The sequence below is a fragment of the Danio aesculapii genome, chromosome 21 (genome assembly GCF_903798145.1).
Source record: "Danio aesculapii chromosome 21, fDanAes4.1, whole genome shotgun sequence".
Classification (NCBI taxonomy): domain Eukaryota; kingdom Metazoa; phylum Chordata; class Actinopteri; order Cypriniformes; family Danionidae; genus Danio; species Danio aesculapii.
Window position 1 is genome coordinate 45587765 of NC_079455.1, and position 12292 is coordinate 45600056.

Genomic DNA, 12292 nt, shown 5'->3' on the forward strand with positions numbered 1-12292 from the left:
AGTCTTGGAAAAATCATGGAAAACTCATGGAGTTTTAGTAGTTAAAATGTGTATGAGCCCTGTATAAGTATTATGGTAACACTTTACAATAAGGTTGTATTAGGTAATGACTTTACTAACATGAACAAACAATCAATAATACATTTATTACAGTGATTATTCAGATTTTTCATGTTACTTCATGTAAATGCAGTTTTCATTGTTAGTTCGTGTTAACTCACAGTGCATTAGCTAGTGTTAACAAGCAGGAATTTGAATTGTGTATGTGTGTTATGCTTATCTTTGTTTGTGTGTGTGTGTGGGTGTGGGTGTTTTGTGCTCCAGCAGGAGGCGTCAGTCTTCAGTCAGGTGTTTTCCTCGTCTGATGGTCAGATGATGTCTGATGAATGAGGTCAAAGGTCAAAGCTGCACACCTGTGACCGGCTTTAGTCACCTGTGAACGGGAAGTGCTCTGCTCTACTGGACGTTGCTGGGTCACACGATCACAGAGAATACCGGTAAAAGAGCAAACACAGGGCGTGACCACTGAACTGACCTTCACACACACACACACACACACACACACACAGACTTGTACAGCTATCTTTATGGGCTCTCTTTACTGCAGTAATGATGTTTGTACTGTACAGACTGTATATTCTCTAAACTCCACCCTCACAGTAAACAATCTGCACTTCTATATCTTCACAATCCTTCATTCTGGCTGGTTTATGAGCTCTTTTCCTCATGAAGAACTAAAATGTCCCCACAAGGTTAAAAATGACTGGTATTGCTATACTTGTGGGGACATTTGATCCACATAATGTAAGGAATACAAGGTACAAACACTCACACACATACACACACTGTCTTACACCTGACCTCTGTCCACAAAAATACTCATGCACACTCATATATATATATATACACACACACACACACACACAGACAAACACACACGCAACCTCTGTCACACACTCACACCAACACACACATTCACACATGTGACCCTGTCCACAAAAATACTCTTGTTGCACACTCATACACACACAAACACACTCTCTCTCACACACACACAGACTCACACTCTCATGCTGTACACACACACACATACACACACATGCCTGACCTCTGTACACAAAAACATATTCACTGATACACACCCACACACACACACACACACACACACACTCACACTCACGAACACACACACTCACACGTGACTTCTGTCCACAAAAATACTCACACAGGCACACTCACACACTCTCTCTCTCTCTTTCTCACAAACACACACACACACACACTCTCTCTTTCTCTCACAAATACACACTCACACTCTTTCTCTCACACTCTCTGACATACATACACTCTCTTGCTCTCTCTCTCACACACACATGCACACGCACACACACACACACACACACACACACAGAGAGAGACTATCTCAAACTCACACTCTGTCTCTCTCTCTCTCTTACACACACACACACACACACACATATAACCTCTGTCCTCACTCACATTATTACACATGCACACTCATATACACCCATACACACACTCACACTCTCTCTCTCTCTCTCTCTCACATACACACACACACATGCGTGACCTCTGTACACAAAAATACACTCATGCACACTCACACAAGTGACCTCTTTCCATTAAAATACTTGAACATGCACACTCATACACACACACACACTCACTCATACTCTCTCTCTCTCTCTCACACACACACACACACACCCACACGACCTCTGTACACACAAACACAGTACAAGCTCTGATTCAGAGTCCAGAAAGAAGAAGCAGACATACGACGACCGCTTGACCTTAACTGACATTTAAAACACGGCAATCGATAAACACTGAAATAGATTTGACTGACTTTACACAGAAACATCACACACATATTTGAGTCATGCTTATTTAAGACACTTTGATGGTTTGTTTTTGTTGGTAAGAATTGTTACTGTGATTTAATTCTAGTTTAATTAATTGTTGCTGTGTTTTTGTCTAGTTTTTTAGTCATTTAATAAAATTAAAATATTATATTGGTACATTAGTACAGTTAGAGGAACTTATTTATACACAAATAGTATTACCACTACATAGTGCAAAAAAGAGAATTAACATTTGGTAATATAGGAAGGTTGCTGGTTCGAGTCCTGACTGGCCCAGTTGGTGTTTCTGTGTGGAGTTTGCATGTTCTCCCCGTGTTGGCGTGGGTTTCCTCCGGGTGCTCCGGTTTCCCCTACAGTCCAAACACATGCGCTATAGGGGAATTGATTAACTAAATTGGCCGTACTATATAAAGGTGTGTGTGTGAATGAGTGTGCAGAGTGGATGATCAACATCAACAGCCTGAGGTATCAAGACATTTGTGCTGCCCATTACATTACAAACCACAGGAGAGGGACAATTCTTCAGCAGGATAGCGCTCCTCCTCATACTTCAGCCTCCACATCAAAGCTCCTGAAAGCAAAGAAGTTTAAGGTGCCAGCCCAGTCACCAGACATCCACATTATTGAGCACGATAAGCATTGATGAACTCTGGGAGTCCTGCAAGAAGGCTTTCTTTGCCATTCCAGATGACTTTATTAATCAGTGATTTGAGTCATGTCAGAGATGTATGGATGCAGTCCTCCAAGCTCATGATGGAGTCAGACACAATATTCATTCTGTTTCCACTGCAGCATGAGCACATATTCTATACTGGACATTATTGAAGGTTCAGTGAGCAGACTTTAGTCTAAGCAGAGTCAGACCTTACTGTCCTAATCAAATCAGTCAACATCAAGACATGATCAGATTATATTGTGCTCAAATAAGCCTCATCTAGAGGCCTTTACCTTTCATATAAGACACTTCTGATACCAAATCATCAACTAGAAGTCAAGTTATTATTTAATGTTTTTAAAACTAGTGCGTGTGTGCATATATATATATATATATATATATATATATATATATATATATATATATATATATATACACACATATATATACACATATACACAGTTAAAGTCAGAATTATTAGCCCCCCTGTTTATTTTTTCCCCAATTTCTGTTTAACAGAGAGCAGATTTTTTTTCAACACATTTCTAATCATAATAGTTTTAATAACTCATCTCTTATAACTGATTTATTTTCTCTTTGTCATGATGACAGTAAATAATATTAGACTAGATATTCTTCAAGACACTTCTACAGCTTACAGTGACATTTAAAGGCTTAACTAGGTTAATTAGGGTAACTAGGCAGGTTAGGGTAATTAATCAAGTTATTGTATAACAGTGGTTTGTTCTGTAGACTATCGAAAAAAATATATAGCTTAAAGGTGCTAATAATATTGACCTTAAAATATTTGTTAAAAATTAAAAACTGCTTTTATTCTAGCCGAAATAAAATAAATCAGACTTTCTCCAGAAGAAAAAATATTATCAGACATACTGTGAAAATTTCCTTGCTCTGTTAAACATTTAGGAAATATTTAAAAAAGAAAAAAAATTCAAAGGGGATCTAATAATTCTGACTTCAACTATTTAACATGTATATATATATGTGTGTGTGTGTGTGTGTGTGCGTGTGTGTGTGTGTGTATAGATATATGGAGAAAACTAGTTTGTGATTTTTAATAATGCACAGGCAGGGGAGTTTCTTAGGGCCTCTAGTAGTTTAGGATTGGCTCTGTTTATGATCGTTTAATATCCGCAGGCGTGCGGCTCTATTGACTTTGTGTTTACTGACCTCTGAGTGAGCGGTCCGTCCACGCCCGCACACACACATACTTTCCCTGAGCACAGGTCACATACTTCCCCTTTACTTTTCACAATAAAATCACACGTTTCTTACCATTTTTATTAAACTCTAAAACAGCATTTATTTTTTATATTTCCCAAATTATGTTTCACAGATTCAGAAATTTTTTACTGTATTTCTACAGTATTATTAATATGCTTTCTTCTAGATAAAGTCTTATTTGTTTTATTTTGGCTACAATAAAAGTAGTAAAGAATTTTTTTTCAACCATATTATTAGCCCCAATATATATATATATATATATATTGTGATTGTCTCCAGAACAAACCACTGTTATACAATGACTTGCCTAATTACCCTAACTTTACCCTAATTGACCTATTTAAGCCTTTAAATGCCACTTTAAGCTGAATACTAGTGTCTTGAAGAATATCTAGTCAAATATTATGTGCTGTCATCATGACAAAGAGAAAATAAATCAGTTATTAAAACTATTGTGTTTAGAAATGTATTTTAAAAAGTCTTCTCTGTGTTAAACAGAAATTGGGTAAAAATATAAAATAATTAAAATGTAACCAGAGGACTCTAATTCTGACGTACACTGTCTGTCTTAAGGTTGTTTTTTGTTTTCTACATATATTTACAATAATAAAGGTAGCTAGAAAATTCAAGCATTTTCTAGACAAGAAAAAATATTGTATTGTTTAAAAAATTAGTCAAAATGAAGTGAGGTTTTCCTTAAAACAAGCTCAATAATCCGACAATAGGGTAAACAGAATAATCTTATATCAAAAAGAAAAACAAGATTATTTTGCTTTCCCCATTGGCAGATTATTTTACTTGTTTTAAGTACCAGCTCAATTAATTTTAGCATATTATTTCTTAAAACAAGACATTATTTTTTGCTTGTCTAGAAAATGTTTCTTGATTTTAGATAATTAAACTAGAAACAAGACAGAAACTTTAAGGCCCAATCCCAGTTCTATTTATCCCTTCCTCTTCCCCTTGGCTCTTGAAACAGAGTGTGAAGTGGCAGGCCTTCAAAATGTATCCCTACAAAATGGGACAGCACTACAGCACCTGCACGTGTCATTATATGTCATCGCAAGCTCTTACTTAATATAAGATCGACGGGATGTGAGAGATGTGAAAGTATGTTGTGGGACTGCTATACAGGAGTTATTATTGTGGACTATAGATTTATAATTTAGCAGGTTTTTTTAAATTCAATTCAATTCAATTCACCTTTATTTGTATAGCGCTTATACAATGTAGATTGTGTCAAAGCAGCTTCACATAAAAGGTCACAGTAAATAGGAACAGTGTAGTTCAGTTTGTAGTGTTTAAGTTCAGTTCAGTTTAGCTCAGTTCAGTGTGGTTTAATAATCACTACTGAGAGTCCAAATACTGAAGAGCAAATCCAACGATGCGCAGCTCTACAGATCCCGAACCATGCAAGCCAGTGGCGACAGCGGAGAGGGAAAAAAAACTTCACTAAAGGTGGAAGTGAAGAAAAAAAACCTTGAGAGAAACCAGGCTCAGTTGGGCACGACCATTTTAATTTCTCCGCTGGCCAAACGTCTTGTGCAGAGCTGCAGTCTCAGTGGCGGAGGCTGGAAGCTGGCCTCAGCAAAGACTCGTCTGTCCCTGGAGCGTCACAGGAATCAGTCTCATGTTCTCCACTCTTCCATGACCATCACAGTAGCTGCTCAGGATTCGGCCTGGTCCAGGATATAAAAACCTTGGGATCATCTCGTCGTTGGTCTTGGATCGAATCAATGACTCTGCATAGTCTGAGGGCCTCGGGAAGAGTATCCCCAGGTGGAAATGGAGAATAAAGAAAATAATTAGCGTAGCTGCTGTTCACAGTGTATATCAACAAGATGCATAACCTGTGTGGAAGCCCGCTAAGTGGTGCACTAAGTTCTTTAATCTAGTTTTGAATTGGGAGAGTGTGTCTGAGCCTCGGACGTTATCAGGAAGGCTATTCCAGAGTTTAGGAGCTATAAATGAGAAGGCTCGACCTCCTTTACTCGACTTTGCTATTCTAGGTACTACCAGAAGCCCTGAGTTTTGAGACCTTAAAGAGCGAGTTGGATTGTAGCGAGACAGAAGATGGGTTAGATAAACAGGAGCTAGATTATTTAAAGCTTTATATGTAAGAAGCAATATTTTAAATTCAATACGAAACTTAACAGGCAGCCAGTGTAAGGAGGATAAAATTGGGGTGATGTGATCAAATTTTCTAGACCTGGTAAGAACTCTGGCAGCTGCATTTTGTACTAATTGAAGTTTGTTAATAGAGGATGCTGGGCAGCCAGCAAACAGAGCATTACAGTAGTCCAGCCTAGAGCTCATAAAAGCATGGACTAGCTTTTCTGCATCTGAGATGGATAGCATACTTCGTAACTTAGCGATATTTCTCAGATGAAAGAAAGCAGTTTTTGTGACATGGGAAATATGATTTTTAAAAGTTAAATTACTGTCTAATATGACACCCAGATCTTTTATAGTAGAACTGACGCTAACTTTGTATCCCTCTAATTGTAGGTCGAGATGTGAGATCTGCTGTGTACAGGATTTAGGCCCAATAAGTAATAATTCTGTTTTGTCTGAGTTTAAGAGAAGATAATTGTTGGTCATCCAGTCTTTAACATCTTTAATACACTCAGTTAGCTTGGACAGATTAGACGTCTCGTCAGGTTTAGTTGAAATATATAATTGAGTATCAACTGCATAGCAGTGAAAGCTGATCCCATGTCTTCTAATAATGTCTCCCAGGGGTAGCATGTATATTGTAAACAGCAAAGGGCCTAAAACTGATGCTTGAGGCACCCCGTATTTTAAAGCATGATGTTAAAACAAACACAGTTATGAATGTATTAAAACATATTCTTGTTTATTGTAAAACTTCATAATAGTGACAAAAAATGGTAATTTCTGCATCTCCTGACATCTGTGTACAGCCACATTTTGGGGAATTGTCTTACCCCTTGGTTTTGAGTGTGGTCCTGAAAAATCTCAGCTTCAAGGGCTAACTAGCACTTCTCCTAACCCCTACGCCTTTAAGCTAAGGAGAATTGGGACACCCCTACACCTTCACATGAACTCACAAAACCAGGGGCATGGGTAAAGGGAAGGGCTAAGAGGTACAATTGGGATTTGGCCTAAGTGAGAAAAAGATTTCTGCAGTGTGACAAGCAAAAAAAAAAAAGGAATAAAGAGTAAAAAGTCATTAAAAACTGTAATGAAGAAGCTGAAAATGCCACAGAGGTCATGAAAATGCTGTGGTCATTGGTTGTGTCCTTGAGTCACATGCGTTTGTTTATGACGTCCGCAGCTGTTTTGTCTGGCTGGACGTTTCATTAAACAGCTCTGTGTGGAAAAAATAGTTTCTTTACATGAACACTTGGCTAAATATTTGAGGATTTTCAGATATATCTCATGCTCCAGATTATAGAGGCTGGTTAAAGAAACAGGAACAGGAAAATACTGCAGATTTCCCAAGTGCATGAATATAAACACACATTGTCTCTACCAGTACGTTTTCATCTGAATTTCTGAGTAACCGTCACCAAAATATGTCAAGAACTGATTCACCCCAGATTCAGGAAATGAAACTTGCTGTGTGGACTTTTTTATTCTTTATTTTTATGACTAATACATTTTGCATCATAAATTGATTTTAGAAAAGTTTATTATAAATTAAATGAATTATTGCTGCTATTATTATTTATATTATTATTATTATTATTATTATTATAGATAAAAATGTAGCATAATAATAATAATAATAATTAGTAGTTTTATTGTATATACTTTAAATTTGTTTAATTATTTTGTATACATATTACATACTCAAAATTATTATTTATTTTGCCAACAACAACTCATAATAATATTCATAATATTTGGCATTATCTGGCTTAATAGACGACTCAATTATTTGTATTAAATATTTTTCAATACTTTTACACTGTGCTATGTTGATAATCATCTCATTTATGTATACTTTATTGCAAACAAAAGCAGTTATTCCAGGAAAATGTACCTTTATTTTTGTGTTTTTTTATTCTTGTATTAATTGTATTTTTGTGAAACAAATGTGATCTGAATGAGTTGTAAATTTACACACAACAGAAGGTCCAGTTAAATCTGGTTGAGCTCTGAAACTGTCGGTCACCTTGGTCCAACAATATAAACAGACCCTCCTACTTGTCTCTCTCTCTCTCTTTCTCGCTCTCTCTCTCTCACACACTCTCTGTCATTTGTGACGCAACTCTCAGTGGTGTGAAAAAGTGTTTGCCCCTTACTGATTTCTTATTTCTTTGCATGTTTTTCATGCTTTAATGTTTCAGATCATCAAACAAATATAAGTAAACACATCAAACAGATTTTAAATGGTTTTTATTATGTATAGAAAACAAAATACAAATCTACATAGCATTAAGTGAAAAGGTTTTTAAAACTCCTGTTAAAACATAATTTAACTTTGGATTATCTTACTTTTGTTCACTTTCTATAGTCACACCCAGGCCTGATTACTCCCAAACCCATTCGCAATCAAGAAATCATTTAAATAGGACCTGACTGACGAACTGAAGTAGACCAAAATATCCTCAAAAGCTAGACATCATGCCGAGATCCGAAGAAATTCAAAACAAGTGAGAAAGAAAATAATGGAGATTGTCCAGTCTGGAAAAGATTATAAAGCAATTTCTAAAACTTTGGGACTGGAGTGAACCATAGTGAGAGACATTAGCCCCTTTCACACAATGATACCAGTAAATATCTGGAAAATTTACGGCACGACTTAACCTGTTAATTAAAAAAAGCGCTGTTCACACAGGCGAGGACGTTATGGATTTTTTCCGGAAAAGACCATTAACACATCCATTCCAAAATACCGGTAAATTCTGACATCAAACAGAAATGACCTCTAAACGGCTGGGTCTGTATTTGTAAATATTTGACTACATTACAAACTCTGTGGATGGATCAGTATAGTGAACAACTTCGATGAACACATATAGAGCAACAATTTCGCATGTCGAGATGTAGATGATATGCGCTCACCGGCTGCTTCACGGGCACACATGACTCGTCAAGCTACTGAAGGGAAGCAGAGCTTGAAGGTAAACAAACAACGGCTTATCATAAGCATCTTATCGATAATTATTTACACTGTTGGCATTAAGATGAACATATAAACGTTATCTGACTAACTTGTAGCAGTTAAATGTGTCTGGGAAAATATTCAAAGGCTTTTATTTCCTTAAACCGCACGGACGTGAATTGGCTAAATCAGACGTCTTAAGTCAGCACGTTCTAAACGTGCATGCGCTCTTTCCGGCAATCTTCCGGCAAATTACCGGTGATGTTACAACTTCTCTTTCCGGAAAATAGCCAAAACAAATTTACCGGTATTTCCAAAAAGGGCCTGTTCACACATACAGACCTTTGCGGAAAGTTGCCGGTAATTTTCCGGAAAGGTCTGTATGTGTGAAAGGGGCTATTATCTACAAATGGCAAATACATGGAACAGTGGAGTGACAAAAATTACCAAAACAAAAGACCCACAACAAAATCCAAAGAACTGCAGGTCTCACTTGTGTTCATGACTCCCCCATAAGAAAGAGACTGGGCAAAAATGAGTTGCATGGCAGAGTTCAAACCAAAACAGCTGCTGAGCAAAAAGACCATAAAGGCTCATCTCAGTTTGACAAGACAAAAGTGGTTCTTTCTGGAAGGTTTGTGTGTCCCATTAGTAAAGCCACATTTCAGAAAAATAGCACCATACCAATAGTAAAATACGGCGGAGATAGTGTGATGGTCTGGTGCTGTTTTTACTGGTTTTCCTGGAAGACTTGCTGTGATAACTGGAACCAATGGAATTATGAATATCTTAAAAATATCTTAAAGGAGAATGTCCAGACATGTGTTAGTGACCTCAAGCTAAAGCGACAATGATCCAAAGCACACCAGCAGGCCTGAAGGAATAAAAAGGAAGACTTTGGAGTGGCCTAGTCAAATTCCTGACCTGAATCCAATTGAGATGTTTTGGCACTAACTTAAAAAGGTGGTTCATGCTAGAAAACCAATGTGAGTGATTTATTGCAATTCTGCAAATATGAGTGGGCCAAAATTCCTGCACAGCGCTGTAACATACTCATGGCAAGTTATGGAAATAAATAAATTAGTTATTAGGTTATTAGTATATTATTATATAGTATATTATTAACTATAACTATATCATCAAATAGCATGGTTCAGGGGGAAAGCACTTTTTCACACAGGGCTATGTAGTTTTGGATTTTGTTTTCTACTAATAATAAAAATCTTGATTTATAAACTGCATGATGTGTTTACTTGTGCTGATTCATTCATTCAATCTTTTTCCACTAATCCAGGGCCGGGCCACGGGGGCAGCAGAGCAAGCCGAGAAATGTAGGCTGCGTCCAAAATTGCCTTCTACTCCAGTATGTACATATTAGTTCACTACACTACTGCTAGGAATGTGACCTGCCCATGTTAGTCTCATCATTGCAGGCAGCTAGGTTTATATACATTAACTTTAACTCATGAAGTTATTAGTAGAATCTGTGGACATTTTTTGCTATTTCTGTGCTAAATTTTGTAAAAGATCTGCAGATGTAGGCAGAATGATTTTCGGAGTATCGTAGCTTAAATGAAATAAAAAAATAATACCTTTTTAACTTTTATTTAATGTACACAATGCAAATTCAGTTAGATTTGGTGAACAAAGCAAGTGATTCAGTTCATCTTTATTTCTATAGCGCTTTAACAGTGGAGATTGTGTGGCAGCAGCTGAATTGAGACTGTATCAGTTCAGTTTTCGGAGGTGAAGTTCAGTTTAGTTCAGTTCAGTGTGGTTTAATATTCACTGAGAGTTCAAACACTGAAGAGCAAATCCATCCATGCGCAGGATGTCCTAAACCAAGCAAACCAGTGGCGACAGCGGCGAGGAACAAACTTCACCAATTGACCAAAGTGAAGGAAAAAAACCCGGAGAGAAACCAGGCTGAGTTGGCACGACCATTTCTCCTCTGGCCAAACTTTCTGTGTAGAGCTGCAGTCTAAGGTGCTGGAGGCTGGAGAACGCAGGATGTCCATCGTGGAGAACTGCAGCTGTGAGTAGGGCACCGGCGGGTGCTCGATCTGGCCTACAGGACCAATGTGGAGACTCGTCTGTCACTGGGATCTTTCAGGAATCAGTCTCATGCTTCACACTCCTCCATGACCACCACAGCATCTGCTCAGAATACGGCCTGGTCCAGGATTATGGAGACCTCTAGAAGTGCTCTGTGGTTGCCATCATCTCTTCACAGGTCTTGGATCACTGAAATAGACTCAATGATTCCGCGTAGATTCTGTGTTATTAGTTATTAGTTAATTGAAGTTGTTATAACCAATAAAGTTATAATAGCTAATATCCTCTAATAACTCTGCTCTCTCTCTGACACACTCACACAGACACACTCGGTCTCTTTCACTGTGTTTCTCTGTTAATTCAGTTCCAGTTTATTACTCTCTCTTACACACTCTCACACTCAGTCTTTCTCTCTTTCACTGTGTTTCTCTCTCTCAGTCACTCTCAGTGTTTCTTCTCTATCTCTTTGACATATAAATAAACTCCCTCTCTCTCTCTCACACACACACACCACTCTCTCTCTCTCTCTCTGTCTCTCTCTCTCCTCCCCCTCTCTGACGTGTTTTCACCACACTGCACTCATTCATTCATATGCTGCGCTGCCGTTTGCATGTGCTCTACTCTTCTCTCCAGAGCGTGTGTGTATCTCGCAGGATCTGCTTCATAATAATCCTCTGTGTGTTTGTTTAGGAGGATCACACACACACGCGCGCACACTCACCTGCACCATGAGGAAAAGCTCCTGTTGCATGTACAGTTGTGGAGCCGCCGGGGCTCTGCTTCTGCTGGCGGGAATCGCTCTGTTTGCCTCCGGACTTTTCCAGACGCTGATCCACAACAAGCTCAAGAAGGTCAGAGATGACTCTTTATTTGCACTTCTCAAACTTTGGGCTTTAATTGTGAATGTTACTTTATTTTGGCAGGCAAATGTTCAGCTCTTTTATTAAACTGTATATTAATAGCAATTTTATAAAGTGTTTTATGTTGATTATTTCATTTACAGTTTGTTTTTACACATTATAAAGTGTTTTATGTTGCTTATTTATTTAATTTAACATTTAATTTAGTGTTATTTTAGTTTTTTACACTTTATAAAGTATTTTATGTTGCTTATTTATTTAATTTAACATTTAATTTAGTGTTATTTTAGTTTTTTACACATTATAAAGTATTTTATCTTGCTTATTTATTTAAATTAACATTTAATTTAGTGTTATTTTAGTTTTTTACACATTATATAGTGTTTCATGTTGCTTATTTATTTAATTTAACATTTAATTTAGTGTTATTTTAGTTTTTTACACATTATATAGTGTTTCATGTTGCTTATTTATTTAATTTAACATTTAATTTAGCGTTATTTCACTTTTTTACATT

General features: G+C 37.2%; 1 protein-coding gene across 1 annotated transcript in view; it reads left to right on the forward strand.

The window, feature by feature from the left end:
• Positions 1-11499: 11499 nt before the first annotated feature.
• The window catches only part of scarb2b (scavenger receptor class B, member 2b), a 74172-nt gene continuing 73379 nt past the window's right edge, over positions 11500-12292 (forward strand). Inside the window, exon 1 of the mRNA XM_056447030.1 lies at positions 11500-11766. Coding sequence (XP_056303005.1) covers positions 11644-11766 — 123 coding nt within the window. The 5' untranslated portion in view covers positions 11500-11643. The remainder of the gene's footprint in view (positions 11767-12292) is intronic.